Source organism: Vicugna pacos, chromosome 12 (assembly GCF_048564905.1).
Source record: "Vicugna pacos chromosome 12, VicPac4, whole genome shotgun sequence".
Taxonomy (NCBI): domain Eukaryota; kingdom Metazoa; phylum Chordata; class Mammalia; order Artiodactyla; family Camelidae; genus Vicugna; species Vicugna pacos.
In genome coordinates this window covers 5,747,288-5,762,824 of record NC_132998.1, presented here as the reverse complement: position 1 = coordinate 5,762,824, position 15,537 = coordinate 5,747,288, and the positions used below count along the sequence as shown (strand labels likewise).

General features: G+C 47.4%; 3 protein-coding genes across 3 annotated transcripts in view; 1 reads left to right on the top strand and 2 right to left on the bottom strand.

Moving 5' to 3' along the window:
- The window catches only part of MARS1 (methionyl-tRNA synthetase 1), a 16,790-nt gene extending 5,070 nt beyond the window's left edge, over positions 1 to 11,720 (top strand). The window contains exons 8-21 of the mRNA XM_006217947.3: positions 849 to 965; positions 1,090 to 1,293; positions 2,074 to 2,275; positions 4,089 to 4,163; positions 7,723 to 7,893; positions 8,065 to 8,160; positions 8,291 to 8,408; positions 8,791 to 9,004; positions 9,842 to 9,973; positions 10,080 to 10,184; positions 10,278 to 10,464; positions 10,997 to 11,068; positions 11,307 to 11,399; positions 11,500 to 11,720. Of these exons, the coding sequence (XP_006218009.1) occupies positions 849 to 965; positions 1,090 to 1,293; positions 2,074 to 2,275; positions 4,089 to 4,163; positions 7,723 to 7,893; positions 8,065 to 8,160; positions 8,291 to 8,408; positions 8,791 to 9,004; positions 9,842 to 9,973; positions 10,080 to 10,184; positions 10,278 to 10,464; positions 10,997 to 11,068; positions 11,307 to 11,399; positions 11,500 to 11,646 (1,933 nt within the window). The 3' untranslated portion in view covers positions 11,647 to 11,720. The remainder of the gene's footprint in view (positions 1 to 848; positions 966 to 1,089; positions 1,294 to 2,073; positions 2,276 to 4,088; positions 4,164 to 7,722; positions 7,894 to 8,064; positions 8,161 to 8,290; positions 8,409 to 8,790; positions 9,005 to 9,841; positions 9,974 to 10,079; positions 10,185 to 10,277; positions 10,465 to 10,996; positions 11,069 to 11,306; positions 11,400 to 11,499) is intronic.
- Positions 11,662 to 12,477, bottom strand: DDIT3 (DNA damage inducible transcript 3). Its single transcript, XM_072972539.1, has 2 exons — positions 12,340 to 12,477; positions 11,662 to 12,244 (listed from the first exon to the last, which is right to left on the bottom strand). The coding sequence occupies exons 1-2, from the start codon at positions 12,475 to 12,477 to the stop codon at positions 11,876 to 11,878; spliced, it is 507 nt and encodes a 168-aa protein (XP_072828640.1). The 3' UTR covers positions 11,662 to 11,875.
- LOC102526258 (DDIT3 upstream open reading frame protein) lies at positions 12,024 to 15,537 on the bottom strand. The gene is made up of 3 exons (XM_072972540.1): positions 15,475 to 15,537; positions 13,185 to 13,232; positions 12,024 to 12,244 (listed from the first exon to the last, which is right to left on the bottom strand). Exons 1-2 carry the CDS (start codon positions 15,535 to 15,537, stop codon positions 13,191 to 13,193), a joined length of 105 nt encoding a protein of 34 aa, XP_072828641.1. The 3' UTR covers positions 12,024 to 12,244; positions 13,185 to 13,190.

The following is a 15,537-nucleotide window of genomic DNA, read 5'->3' as shown; positions in this document are numbered from 1 at the left end:
ATGCCTGGGGTTGAAGGACACGGTAAGTGATGGGAGCCAGCGATTATAGGTTGAGAATGGGTGGAAGGATGAAAGGAGCCGTGATGAGGTGTCAGGGCTGGGGTGGGGGTAGATACAGGGTGTGTGCAGCTGAGCTGTCAGGGGTGATGAGGGGTGAAAAGAGAACAGTGGATTGAGTGACTTCCGACGGCAGATTGAGTGGCATGACTAGGAATGATCCTGGGAAAGTGGGGAGAAGGTGGTTATGAAGGCAATGACTGGTCCCTGCTGGTGTGAATCTGGCCATGAGGAAGTGACTGACATGGGTTAGGGAGGGGAGAGTTGAGGGATTCAAAGGGATTTGGGAAGACTTGTATAGGGGTTGGCAAGCTGTAGGGATTTCAGGTTGTGACTAGAGATGATGTTAACATAGTGTCTGGGAAGAAAGGGAGAGGTCAGCGCTGGGAAAGTGTTCTTGGGTGGCATCAGAATCCAGGGAGCATCAAATGATGGTGGTTGGACAGAGCCTGGGGAGAGCTGTCAATAGCCAGGAGGTTGGAGCTGAGAATGAGCTCATGGAGAAGATGGCAGTCACAATGAAAGGAGCAGAGGTCAGTGTCAGAATGCAGCTCCTTAGGAGCAGTACATGAGGCTTGCTTGCTGGGCAAGGCCTTTTAATCACAACTGGAGGGGATCTCATGGCTTTTGAGCGAAGTTTATGGGCCAGTGGGTTCACGTGAGGAAAGACTACAGATGGACATGACCCTGTGACTGTAGAACAGATCTGTGTCTGGTGCTCTGTGCACTTTGGGTCCCTCCTGACCCTCTCGTCTGTCCCCCACCCCGCTGTCCTCTTCCTCCTCTACCAGGCTGCCCGTGGCTGGGGAGAGAAACGTGCTCATCACCAGCGCCCTCCCTTACGTCAACAACGTCCCCCACCTTGGAAACATCATTGGCTGTGTGCTCAGTGCTGACGTCTTCGCCAGGTGGGAGCCGCTGCTGGGGAGAGACCTGAGGGAGCAGTGGACACCAAGGGTGGAGGCTGGAGGGACACTGGGGACCTGGGAGGGGCTGAGGTGGGGCCCCCATGATCACCACATTCCCTTCCAGGTACTCCCGGCTCCGCCGGTGGAACACCCTCTATCTGTGTGGGACAGATGAGTATGGTACAGCGACAGAGACCAAGGCTATGGAGGAGGGTCTAACCCCCCAGGAGATCTGTGACAAGTACCATGCCATCCATGCTGACATCTACCGCTGGTTTAATATCTCGTTTGATATTTTTGGTCGAACCACCACTCCGCAGCAGACCAAGTAGGTTTCCTCTTGTCAGGCGGAAGTGGAGGGTGAAGGCTGGGGCTGGGGCAGTGGACTATCCAGGAGACAGAAAGACAGAAGGAGCCAAGATTGTTGCCCCTCCAACCCCCACTCCAAACTTAGAATCTGAATGTTGTCCTGAAATGTGTCCCAGGCATTGTTAAGGGGATTCAGTGTGTGCAGAAGCCTGACCAGGGGCTGGAGGAGCAGACAAGGGATGGAAGGGACAGGACTTAGGCTCATAGGAAGGGTCTGCCTCCCCTCTGCACCTCCCTTCAGTCCCCTGGCTGCCGTGGTCTCAGGACAGCCCCTCCCACTCCTGTGTGTTTATAGCAAAAACACTTACTCTTCCTTTGCTTGATTGTCATCCTTATAAAAACTACAGAGTGGACGGGCTGCCAGCTGCCAGTGCTGTGCAGTTTAGCAGTTGGGCTGATTTAATTTTAATTTTTAGGACATATCAAAGAACTAAACAGTCCTATCCTTTGGGAGATTTTTGTTAACGAAGAATACAAAACAGATATGTCTGTATTTGACAAAAGTAAATTTTAAAGTGATGAGGAAAGAGATTGTGGGGAGAGTTGGGGAATGTATGTGAGGGGCCTGGACTCATCAGTAAAAAAAAAATAGATGACTAGATGGCTTAGACTTGAGGGGGGCTTCTGCCAGATTTCTTTGGCACTCGGACTGCTGGGTGGAGCGGCAGGAGGGAGGGGCACACCGCTTCCTCTTACTTGCTCTGGCCTATCCCTCCCCATCCCTCGCTCACCTCGCCAGAATTACCCAGGACATCTTCCAGCGGTTGTTGGCTCGAGGTTTTGTGCTGCAAGATACTGTGGAGCAACTGCGGTGTGAGCGCTGTGCCCGCTTCCTGGCTGACCGCTTTGTGGAGGGCGTGTGTCCCTTCTGTGGCTTTGAGGAGGCCCGGGGTGATCAGTGTGATAAGTGTGGCAAGCTCATCAATGCCACTGAGCTCAAGGTGAGAGGAGGGTCTCTTGGGAGCCCAGTCTGGAAGGACAATCTCTATTCCTGAGGGACTCCTGCTCCCATCCCACTTAGGATTTTTGTTTTAGCGGTGGCTAAAGACCTTTCACCGCTGGCTCTTCCAACTCCGTCTCAGCGCTCATCACCCAGTCCATTGGATAAATTTTTATTGAACATTTACTGTGTGCTTTGCATTGTACAGGGAAATAAACAAGTTCAGTTCATACTTCCCTACCTTTGCTCCTGCTTCCCACCACCTGGTCTGCATTTTAGTTCTTCCTCCTGTAAATACCACCTTTTCTTCTGCTCCATGTTTATTCATTTGTTAGTTCATTCATTCATTCATTTATTCAACAAACTTTTTTGAGTCTTTGCAGTAAGGTAGTCACAGTTCTAGGTGTTGGATGTAGCAGTGAACAAGACAATTTTATTTAGTGTGGGGAGGAGACCAATGCAAAAGACAGAATGTAGAGAAAACTGCTGGGAAGATGTGGGAGAGAGTGACTTCTGGGAGAAGCTGTAAGCTAAGTGATTAGGGAAGGCCTCTTAGAGGAGGTAACATTTGAACCTAGAGTTTAACTGAAGCATGAGAAGGAGTCAGCAGGTGAAGAGTGGGGTTAAGAGCATTTCGAGCAGAAGGACCGGGACATGCAAAGGCCCGAGGCAGAAAAGAACTGAAAGAGGAATTGGAAAGGCCAGCGTGGCTCACAGTGAGTGGGGAGGCGGTGGGTAAGGGTGTGGAGTGAGACAAGCTCAGGCAGTGACGAGATTTCCAGGGCCTGGTCAGCCACCGCAGAGTTGGAAGGCAGGCTTCTCTGGGTAGTGGGTAGGAGGGAAGCAAGAGAGAAAGTGGGGGAACCAATTTGGAGGCCAGAGTGGTTGCTCAGAAATGGGATGATGGCAGCTTAGACTAGGTTAATAGCAGTAGAAATGGAAAAAAGAAAAGGATTTGAGATACGTTTGGCAGCAGACTCTGTAGAACGGATAGACGGGAATTCGGGGTGGCAAGGAAGTCAAGAAGACAGCAGCTTGTATGTTTTTGGCGTGAGCAGCTTGGGTAGACGGTAGCACTGTCTACAGCCATGGGCAGGATTGGATGAAGAGCATTCCGGTGGAATGCTGTTTGGGTTTAAGTTTGAGATGCCTGTTAGACACCCAGGGAGGCGTGTTAGTCAGGTAGTTGATACAGGCATGTGGATTTCAGGAGAGAGGTCCTGAGAGGTCAATTTTCTCACCTTTAGAAGCCCAGATCAGAACTCACTTGGAAGCTTTCATTGATTGGCCCCACCGAACTGTTTACTCCTTTAGCCATCATCCCTTAATGTTTGTACAGTCAAGTTGTCCCATGAAAATAAGTATTTCTTGATGTTTTGCCGAGTAAAGGCCTGCCCTTGTCTCTCAGGCAAGCGCTCTGTCCCTGCTTGACTGTAACTTCCTCAAAGAGCGGAGCCCTGGGTTCTTCTCTTTCATCACTCCTTCTGCTCCGCCCAGCTGTGAACGGCGCAGGGCGCTGTGCTGAGCCTGTGCTCGGAGAATGCTTTTTCCTGTTCTTTGGAGTGCTAGACGGGGACGTGACACTCTGGGTAACAAATGTTGTGCTATGCAGACCTGATTCTCCAGGTTCAGAGAAGGCTCAAATAAGTAGTTGCTGAGGTGGCCAGGTGTGAGTGTGAGGCTAGGCTGGGTGGCACGCTGGGGACCTCATCTCTCTGTGTCTCCCCCCTCGCCCGGACACAGCTCCTGGGCCTGCCGTCCCGATCCCAGCTGTCCCGCCTTGGGTCACCCCTTCTCTTAACTTCCCTTCACAGAAGCCTCAGTGTAAAATCTGCCGGTCGTGCCCTGTGGTGAAATCCTCTCGGCACCTGTTCCTGGACCTGCCTAAGGTGAGTGGGCCCTTCCCTCAAGCCGGTCTGCACGACTTCTTCTGCCCCATCTGCTTCAGCCACAGGCAGAGGCAAATCTATACCAAATCCCTCTCAAATGCTTTTAATTTCCATTTTTAAATTATACACGCTTACTGCAAAAAGATGTAACAGGTGAAAGGGCACAAAGGGAAAGGCCCGGGCCCATCTGCCAGAGGTGTGTGCTGCTGCTGAGTCTCCTTGTGTCTATTTAGAAGCAGTGCATGCCTATGAAAGCATTTTTATGTCTTTTTTTTAATGTCTTTTTTCCCCCTTAATACAAATTAGGTCATGCGTTCATACTTCTCTGCAGCCTACTTTCTTTTACTTCACAGTGTATCTTAAACAATTTTCTACTTTGGATTTGCCTCCTTTTTTTACTTTTTAAACTTTTTGTTTGGAAATAATGTCAAGGTTGCAAAAAGACTTGCAAGATAAGCAGTTGCTAGAACAAAGAACCTTGTGGTTTTTACCCAGAAGAACCTCATGTACCCATTTCCCAGATTCACTGGTTGTTAAGATTCTGCTCCATTTGCTTTAGCATATTCTCTCTTCTCATGCGTGGATGTGGATGTGTCTGTGTAGCCTCTTTCCTCTTAAATGCTTCATTGTATGTTTCCTAAGCAAAAAGACATTCTTGCATAACCACAGTAAACAACTTCAAGAAATTTAACATTGAATCAGTTGTGTGATCTACCATCCGTATTCCAGTTTTGTCCGTTATCCCAGTAGTATCTTTTATAGCATAATTTTTCTGTAGTGCAGAATCTAGCTCAGGATCATATATTGCACTTCGTTTTTCTATCTCTTTAGTTTCCTTTAATCTGAAACAGTTCCTAAGCCTTTATCTTTTATGACATTAACAATTTTTAAGAATATAAGCTCTGACCGCCCCCCCCCCCCTTAAAATAGAATATTCCTCACTTTGGATTTAGTGGCTGTTTTCCTCATGATTAGATTCAGATTGTGCATCTTTAGCTGGAATATTATATAGATGATGTGTTCTTTCCAGAGGCACATGGTGGCCATTTACCCCTCATTGGTGATGTTAATTTTGTTCAGTAAAGGTGTTACTCAGCTTCTCCACTGTATATTTAATATTTTCCCCCTTGCAACTTGTCAGCAGTCTGTGGGAATACACTTTAAAGACTGTGTAAATACCTTGTTCTTCATTGAAAGATTCCCACTTATTCAATCATTCTTACCTGAAGAACGAATTTTCACTAAGCTTTTCCAACTTTACCTTTCCCTCCACATTGACCTTGACTCCTTCAGTCATTTATCTAGTTATCTATTTGTTATCAGTATGGCCTCATGGATTTGAATATTTTCCAGTGGTTTATAATTCATTCCTGTCCTAAATGATTATCATGCTCTAATTGTCCCTTATTTGACCAGTGGGAGCCTCTTCAAGATTGCTTCTCTGGGTGTTTCTGAGGTCTCCCACCACTTTTTAAGCACTTCCCTTTTTTCTGGCATAACAAGATATTCCCCGTTTATCTTGTTCCAGCCTGTGGCCCAGCCGTCTCTCCCCCGAACCCTGGCTGCTTTCAGCAGGGAACAGTATTAGAGACCAAGATTTACGTGTGCTCTTTTCCACTGGGGTCTCTTTGCTTCCATGCCCTGTCAGCAGAGTTAGGCTTTTATTTTAGGGTCACACTGACACCTGCAATTCCAGTTCCTCCCCACAGAGTTCTTCCACAGTCTTCCTCATTTCATAATTTTACCTCCCATCTTCCACACAATAAGTACCCTGGTTCCCAACATTATTTACTCATTTGCTTGATCCTACAATATAGCTAAAAATAATTTCAGAATTACTTCACCAACACCACTACCAAAAAAACTACTAAGAAGCATTCAGGGTTTGTTGGCAGTCCTGCCCCTTCCCCCAAACTGAGGGCATGTAATTAAATGTGTTCAAAATGTCTTAGCTTAGTTTTGTCCCCTTTTAGTGTGGTTATGTTACTGAAATCAGCTAGTAAATTTGGTTCATTTGCTTTTAGTTCTTTTTTTCTCACCTCATACTTGTTAATTTAACTTAATGTTTTGAATATGTAGAACATGAGTATGCTTCTAAAAAATCAAAACCATGCAAACAGGTATACTCAGGAAAGTGTCACTCCTTCATTCCCTTTCCTGTCCATGCTACCTGGCCCTCCTGTCTCCTGTAGGTGGTCCGCTTTGTCTTCTGATTTATTCTCAGTATGTTTGTTTTTATAAAGATAAGCTTATATATAAAGATAAGCAGACAAACATATTTGTGTATGTCGTTTATCTTGTACAAAATATAGCATACTGTATATACTTGCATTTTGTTTTTTTCACCTAGAACTATTTTGTAGAAATCACTCCAAATCAGGATTACTCTATATCAGTTCTTAAAGATCATCCTTACTCAGTTTCTTTTCTTTCAAACTAGCTGCATAGTACGCAATTCTGTGTGGGTACTATAGTTTATTTAACTGATTTCCCTTGGTTGCCATTTAGGTAGTTCCCAGTGTTTTGCAGTTACAAATAATGTTGCAGTGAATAGCCTTGTGTATATGTATTTTTGTATTGTGGGAAGTGTATCTTGAGGATAAATTCCTTAAAGGGGGTCACTTGCTGTGTCCAGGATAAATGCATATGTAGTTTATTGCCAAATTTTCCTCAATAGGTGGCGTTCTGTTTTGCATCCCTCCCTGCCGTGTGTGTGCACCTGTTTCCCCACAGCCTTACCAGTAGGGTATACTGTCAGGCTTTGGATGCTGTGGTGTTTATGTGGATGAATCACATGAACCATCCCTTAAAGAAGATTTTTCTTTGTTTTTCTGCTTACAAAAGTGATAACACGCTTTAAAAAAAAAACTTTTCGGATAGAAATACATGGTATAAAAGTGAATGTTCCCCTTAATCTCATGTGAGAATAAAGCACTGATATATTTTTCCTCGAATTTTTTGGGCTTATATTAGTCTCTGTATAATTATTTTTATAATAACAGGATTATACCATATATTACTGTTTTGCAGTTCGCTCTACTTAATATATTTCTGAGATATATGCATATCAGTACATACAGGTCTACCTCACTATTTTTAATGACCTTACCAGTATTTCACTGTGTTGATATACTATACTACTTTATGTATTTGTTTATTTAATGGGGGGCACGTAATTCGGTTGGTTGGTTGGTTGATTGATTGATTGATTGATTGATTGAGGTACTGGGAATTGAACCGAGGACCTCGTGTATGCTAGGCATTAATTCTACCACTGAGCTGTACCCTCCCCCCTTACCACATTACTGAACCAAGGGAATTAGTTTTAATTTTTGCTGTGATGAACAGTGTGTTTCTTTATATACATCTGTACACACTTGTGTGAATATTTCTGTTGAAAAAATTCCTAGAAGTAGAATTGCTATGTCAAAGTCATGAATCCTGTCATTCTAATTATATATTGCCAAACTACTCCGAAAAGGTTGTACACATTTTCCCTTATGCTGACCACACGTGCAAATGTCCTAAATCAGCGCTCTCTGCTTCTCTGCCATCTCAGCTGGAAAAGCGGCTGGAGGAGTGGCTGGAGAAGACATTACCTGGCAGTGACTGGACACCCAATGCCCGGTTCATCATTCGTTCTTGGCTTCGGGATGGCCTCAAGCCACGCTGCATAACCCGAGACCTCAAATGGGGAACCCCTGTACCCTTGGAAGGTTTTGAGGACAAGGTAAAAACCCTGTGCTTTATTCATATCTCGTATTATTCAGCCTTGGGGTTTGGACCCTGGGCTAGCAGAATAGATGGTGATTGTGTCTTGTTTCAGTCTGAGACTTAGGGTTGGTGGGGTTTTCCCAGTGTTCCTGCATCCTGCCGTGTCTCCTTCTTCCTGACTCTCCAGGTATTCTATGTCTGGTTTGATGCCACTATTGGCTACGTGTCCATCACAGCCAACTACACAGACCAGTGGGAGAGATGGTGGAAGAACCCAGAGCAAGTGAGCAGTTCTTGGTTAGCCTGTCCATGGGGAAGGGGTTTGTTGGGGGATGGTTAGGGTTGGGTAGCTGATCTTTCTTGGGTCTTTGAAAAGGATCTTAGGAGCTCTGTCTCCCAATTATATTCCATAGGTGGACCTGTATCAGTTCATGGCCAAAGACAATGTTCCCTTCCACGGCTTAGTCTTTCCTTGTTCAGTCCTAGGAGCTGAGGACAACTACACCTTGGTCAAGAACCTCATTGCTACAGGTACCCTGGAGGACTGGAGCTGGGAGTGTTTCTAGGGACTTAGGGCCAAGGCAGGACTTGGAGGAAGTTCCTGGAGAGATGCTAGATCTTGAGTTAGGAGTTGAGATGAAATATTTCGGGAGTGAGTAGAACATGAAAATGCAATCCAGAAAAGGAAAAAGAACCTGAAGAGAGCAAAAACTCAAAGCTAAATTTTGTAATGGTAGAAGTAAAGGGAAGAAGGCCAAAATGGAGAGGAAGGATCTCCCAGGTTCAGTGCAGGCCAGCTACTCAAGTGTTGCTGGACACGCATAGTTGGGGTTGAGGGAGAGGAAAGAGGAATTTGTGGGGCAGAGAGAAAGGACATGATTTGAACGGATGGTTCTCATTCTTCTCTGTCCAGAATACCTGAATTACGAGGATGGGAAGTTCTCTAAGAGCCGGGGTGTGGGAGTGTTTGGGGACATGGCCCAGGACACAGGGATCCCTGCTGACATCTGGCGCTTCTACCTGCTGTACATTCGGCCTGAGGGCCAGGACAGTGCCTTCTGCTGGACAGACATGTTGCTCAAGAATAATTCTGAGCTGCTTAACAACCTGGGCAACTTCATCAACAGGTGGGACACGGTGAGGGGTCAGAGTCAGCAGATGAGCTTGGGTGGGGCTAACTCTGCTCTGGGATGGGAATGTGGGAAGGGCTGGGGAGGGGAGGAGGCTGTGAGGGCCAGGGAGGGCAGTGTGGAGAGAAGGTTCTGTCAATCGGGATCTGCTCCTGGAACATAGGAGGCTGTGTATGTTCGGAGAAGTTAGTTGTAGAGATGGGATTTAGCAGAGTTGGTAACAAAGTGAATTTTTGCTCATTGTTTTCTTATTAATGTTCTTTATAGAATTGGAAATGTGTTCTCTCCTAGCAAAAAAAATTCACTTGCAGACCATTGAAAAGTTTGGCTGAAGGAAGGCATTATTTGACCATAGGGGTAGGATGCTTCTGTACTCTTTGGAGTCTTGTTGCTTTAGGCTCACATGCCATTGTGGGTCCCTACCTCAGCTATTCTGTACTCTAAAGAAGTAGCCCCCATGGCTCCCCACCATGGAGGATACTTCAGGTCTGGTCATCAACCACGTTTAAAGGTAGTCCCTACCATTTGTTTGTCTGATAGCAATTAACGTATATTTCAGCTTGATCATTCTGAGTATTGACTTAAAAATAAAACCAATAGTTGCTTAACTTTATATGGTTTTTTGACATAAGGGTATCTCTATGTAGATTGTCTATTATGTGCAAGGTCATATTCTTAGGAGAGAGAGAATAAGGAATTAATTTAAGTTTTGCCTTCCACCTTGAGGATGCCAGGTGGTTTCAGTTCTGAGAAAATATGGAATTAAGAAAATCAGGTCAAATTTCTATAAGGAGACTCTTTTCTCTCCCCTCTCCCTTCCCTACTCCCTTCCAGAGCTGGGATGTTTGTGTTTAAGTTCTTTGGGGGCTTTGTGCCTGAGATGGTGCTTACCTCTGATGATCGGCGCCTGCTGGCCCACGTCACCCTGGAGCTCCAGCACTATCACCAGCTGCTGGAGAAGGTTCGGTAAGTAGTCTATACTTCTGTCTAATCTCTGATCTGCTGGTACGTTGAGAGCCCCATACTGGTCCGTCCAGGGCTTTACACCTTGGCCTGTGTCCTCCCACCCCAGGATCCGGGATGCCTTGCGCAGCATCCTCACCATCTCTCGCCATGGCAACCAGTACATTCAGGTGAATGAGCCCTGGAAGCGGATTAAAGGCAGCGAGGCTGACAGGTAGGTAAGGAAGTGTAGGGTTGGTTACAGGAATAAAGTGGCTGGTAGGCTGTGTCCTACTGGAGGGCCTGACTAAAATCTTTCCTTCCGCAGGCAGCGGGCAGGGACAGTGACAGGCTTGGCAGTGAATATAGCTGCCTTGCTGTCTGTCATGCTCCAGCCTTACATGCCCACAGTTAGCACCACCATCCAGGCCCAGCTGCAGCTCCCTCCTCCAGCCTGCAGTATCCTGCCCACAAACTTCCTGTGCACCTTACCAGCAGGACACCAGATTGGCACAGTAAGTCTCTGGGAGTTGGAAGAGCCAGCCTCTCTTAAAATACCTACCACTGCCACATGCAGCCTTTGCCGAGGGGTCAGGGAAGAACTTACTTTGAGCGTGAGACTCTCACAGCTTTTCTCTGAACCCCTTCCCCACTCGTCTCCACTCTGCACTTAGGCTTGTTTCTGACAGGAAGTCCTTATCTGTAGCCCATATAGCCTCATTCTTCATGCCAGGACCCAGTGGGCAGGGAGAATACAGGGTGGACATTTCTCTTTGACACAGATGATAAAAATACGTACACACCTCTGAGCTTTTGCATCAACCTAGCACCATTAAATAGTTTAAGTAATCTTTGACCCTAGTGAATGCAAATGCTCTACTTGGATTCTTTACTGAAATTAGCAGGTATTTGCTCAATGTTATACTCCATGTTGCTTCTAAAACATTTAGAGTTCTTAAAGGTCAGACGTTGGGGTTGGAGAGGCCTCTATGTAGCCTGGTAGTTTCTACCTAATCAGTGAATGATTCTAGAATTCTTTTTTCACAGGTCAGTCCCTTGTTCCAAAAACTGGAAAATGACCAGATTGAAAATTTGCGGCAGCGCTTCAGTGGGGGCCAGGTGAGAAAGCTAAAGACTGCCTCTCACCCAGCGACAGTCCTTCGTGTCCCTCAGTAGACCTCATTCATCCCTCTTTCCATCTTTTGGCCCTGCTGCTTCCTCACTTATAGTTTTTCTTTCCTGTCTTAGCTAGAAGAGTCCTTGGCATTAAAGGTAATCACTTTCCCCCTGAGATGTTACAAAACTTGAGGTCAGAGGATATTTATGGTAGCTGGTCGCTAACTCTGTTGTTCTCCAGGCAAAAGCAGGCCCCAAGCCAGCAGCTGTAGAGACTATGACAACAGCTGGACCAGAGCAGATACAGGTGCTGATGGATGAAGTGACAAAGCAGGTACGAAGCTTCAGCCCTATGGGGGACTGGAAAAGCTGAATCCTAAACAGGTCCTTTTCTGGTCTCACTGTTGTTCTTCCCCCACCCCCTCGTCTCTTAGGGCAACATTGTCCGAGAATTGAAAGCACAAAAGGCAGATAAGAACCAGGTTGCTGCGGAGGTGGCTAAACTCTTGGATCTGAAGAAACAGTTGGCTCTAGCTGAGGGGAAACCCCTTGAAACCCCTAAAGGCAAGAAGAAAAAGTGACAGTGAGAACTTGACTCCTAGAAAGTCACTTTAATGGACAGGAACAGTAATCAATAAATACACAATTCTATATACATGCTGCGACCCTTTCCTGTTGTCGACCCTAAGCTTTCTCCCTGCTGAACAGATGGGGTTGAGGGTACATCGTCGGCACTGGTGAGCAGGTGGTCCACAGCCTCTTCTAGGAAAGGTAAGTAGTGGCCTGAGGGGAAGTGCTGGTCCCAATTGTTCACGCTTGGTGCAGATTAACCATCCGGTCAATCAGAGCCCTGCGAGTCGCCTCCACTTCCCTGGACAGGCGCTCGATTTCCTGCTTGAGCCGTTCGTTCTCTTGGGCGAGCTGTGTCACTTTCCTTTCGTTCTCTTGTTCTTTCTCCTTCATGCGTTGCTTTCCAGTCCGGGCCGGGGACTGGCCACTCCGTTTCCGTTTCCTGGGTCTTCTTTGGTCTTCCTCCTCTTCCTCCTGAGCCAGAGAGCTCCGACTAGAATCTGGAGAGCAGGGGCTCTGGGAGGTGCTTGTGACCTCTGTTGTTCCTTGCTCCTCAGTCAGCCAAGCCAGAGAGGCAGGGTCAAGAGTGGTGAAGGTTTTTGATTCTTCCTTCAAGGTAATGAGGAAAGGCAGGGTAGCTATTAGTTGAGAAGTGAGGGGCAGTTCCACCCCCACCCCGGTAGCTTTTGGCCTAGCATTCTCACCTCCTCATTTCCAGGGGGTGAGACATAGGAACCCCCATTTTCATCTGAGGACAGCACCTCCTGCAGGTCCTCATACCAGGCCTCCAGCTCCCAGCTGGACAGTGTCCCGAAGGAGAAAGGCAGTGACTCAGCTGCCATCTCTACGGCTGGATCAGGCTCTGGAAAAGGAGATACCCAGGATGGTGGTGGGTGGGGAAGACGCTCCACAGAGCAGTCAGGCTCCAGGTTGGCACACTGGCCTGCTGCCTGTCCCTGTTATGGCAGATAAAGTTTTACTGGAACACAGCCACATCCACTTATTTACATGCTGTTTACGGCTGCTTTCATGCTCCAATAGTGGTCCTCAACATCTAAAATATTTGCTAACTGGCTCTTTAAAATTTACCAACCTCTTATCGGCAATGATATTCCCTCCTTGCTTTGCCCAGCACTTGATACATTCCTATGAGTTCCTGGTAAAAGTCCTCAGCCCCCCTGGGGAACTCCATTGGTCATCTCCAGACCATCTGTGCTTCCTTCTCCTCCTGTATGGGGAGTTTGGGCACACAGTCCTTTGGGTCAGTCTAGCCTTGATGGGAACTGAGGTGTGGTGTGGTGAGACCTCACCTGACCGCTCACTCAGAGCCACCTTTCAATTATGACATGCTCTAAGAATAGTGATCTGGTCACTTTGTTGGGGGCAGGCCAGGAGGCTGGATGTAGCCTGACAACAAAAGTCTGCTCAGATTCTAACCCTCCTCTTCCACCTTCTCTAGGTGTTTTCATAATTTCTTAGGGTCCCAGTGAAGAGAGCCTAAGCAGCATCTCTTAGAGGTTGGTTTTGGGAAAGGGCCGGTTACGTTTACCTGCTTTCAGGTGTGATGATGTATGAAGATACACTTCCTTCTGGAACACTGTGGGGATCAAAGACAAATGTTAGCCATTTTTGGAAGGGAGGGGCAGGTTCTTTTATCTTCCGCTTCCTACTGGTCCTTCTTACATCCTGTCCTATAGAGTATGGATAGTTATTGGTCCCTGTAGCCATTTCCAAGGACAGAGAAGAGCCTGACTTCCTTTATTTTTAGTTGCTGACATCTGTAGTACTGATTACATAATAGCAAAATCGTGGCCAACTCAGCTTTCTCTAAATTCAAGGCAGGGTTCAAACCTGCCAGGGTAAGGACTGGACTACAGGGGAGGAAACAAATCAAGTGGCCTTTTCCTAATTCCATTCCCACACTGACATCCTCCAAATGTGTATTTCCAGCCTGGACCTCCCAACTCTTAGCTGCTTACTTGCCATTCTCCTTTTGGATATTGAATAGGCGTCTCACACTTAACATGCCCAAAGACAAACTCCTGCTAATCTTCCCCTTCCAAAGTCTTTCCCATTTCAGTATACAGCAGCTTTAGTTGCTTGAGCCAAAAACCTTGGTATTGTCCTTAATTCCTCTCTGACACCCCACAATCCAATCCAGATCGGCAGCAAAATTTCTAAACTCATTCTTCAAAACCCCAGAATCTTCTCACCAACGCAGAAGTCCCTTGACTGCAGGTCTCCCAGTTTCTGCTCCTGCCACCCTTCCCAGAGTCTATTCACAACAGCCGCCAAAGTGAGCCTGTTAAAACTTAAGCCAGGTCGTGTCACTCCTCTGTTCAAAACCTTCTAATTTCACACCTGTAAAAGGCTAAAGTCCTTAAAATGGCTTAGAAGGCCGGACACAGTCTGTTCTTTCCTTGCCCTGCTTTTCTCACTGGCCACTCTCCACTCTCCCCCTTGCTCACTCTATTCCAGCCAACCAGCCTCCAATTCCCTAGATACTATGCAGGCTCCCACCTTGGGACTTCTGCTCTTGCTGTTCCTTCTCCTGGAAAGCTCTTCCACATATCTTTTTGCATGGCTTACTGCCTTGCCTCTTTTTAGGTCTTTCAATTTAAATGTCACCTCAGTGAGGGGATCCCTGACCACCCAATGTAAACTGTAACCTCCACGCAGCATTCTCCACCCTTCTGTGCTTTAGTTTTTTTGCGTGGCACTTAAGTATTTGCTTAGTCTACTCTTCCCACTGTAAGCTCTGTGAGAGCAGAGCTTTTTTCCTCTCTTGTTCATGGATGTATCCTGGGCCCCAAACTGAATGGCTCATAGTAGGTGCTAGTTAAGTATTTGTTAGGAATGAATGGATAAATTCTCTCCAATCCCTCAAAGGGAAAGAACGAAGCCCAGAGGCAGAGAGGCAGCTGCCTATCCCTGGAGACTGTAGATGCAATATCGTCCTGAGTGTTTCTCTGCAGGGCTGTCCTCCCTGGGGGACCCTCCTTGCCTTCCAGTGTGTGGGACGTAGCTTTCATCAGCAGTGGAGCCCCGGGCCAGAGGGCTGCGGAGCCAAGCAGGGGGCTAGCCTGATGCAATGGTTACACGGAGATTAGATGGAGACAGGACAAGGAGAAAGAGGCAGGGACCGATCCCAGGGGAAGGACAATCCACTGGGGAGACCCCAAATGGCTTCCCATACTTAAAAGATCCAGGATGCTCTCTTGTGCAGGAGGCCCAGGGGCCTCTGCGGGAAAAGGAAAACCCATCACCACCTGTCCATCAACACCCTTTTCCCAAAAGCTTATGTCAGTCTCCTTAAGGTTCTGTTCTCTGCAAGGGTGCAGAATGAATGTCCTGCGGAGAATCCAGAAGCCCAAGTTACTGACGTGGCCATACAGGCCCTGAGACGCGGCGGAAAGAGGATTAGGGGTGGGGTAGGGCCGCTGTTGGCAAAACGGCGGCAGCGGCCTGAGCCACGGGTTCTCGGCGCGGGGGTGTGTCCTGCTGCCCCGCCTCCCACCGGACCAGCCTAACTAGGAGACCTTGGGTCAGCAACGCGAGAATAAACCTCCCAAGGGCGGCTGCGGCCCCTTCGCCGAACAGCATAGAGCAGGGCCTGTACTCGGGCAGGGATGGAGTGATGCTGTCGCGCGAAGGAAGAAGGGTCTGTGAGCACCACTTCAGAATAAAGGATTCTCCTCATCCCTCCCCCGGACGGTCACTTAACTTCATCGTGGAGGAGGTGGGGCCACATCCTAAAGAGCGGATGCCCTAACTTTGAGAGGACAACTGGTGTCGCGAGGATGGGAGGGTAAAAGGTAGAGGGGGGAATCAGTACTCGCCTCTCTCCTCAGGTTCCGGCTCTGATTTTGGCTCTGTCGCTGCCACCCGCTCATCTTCAACAT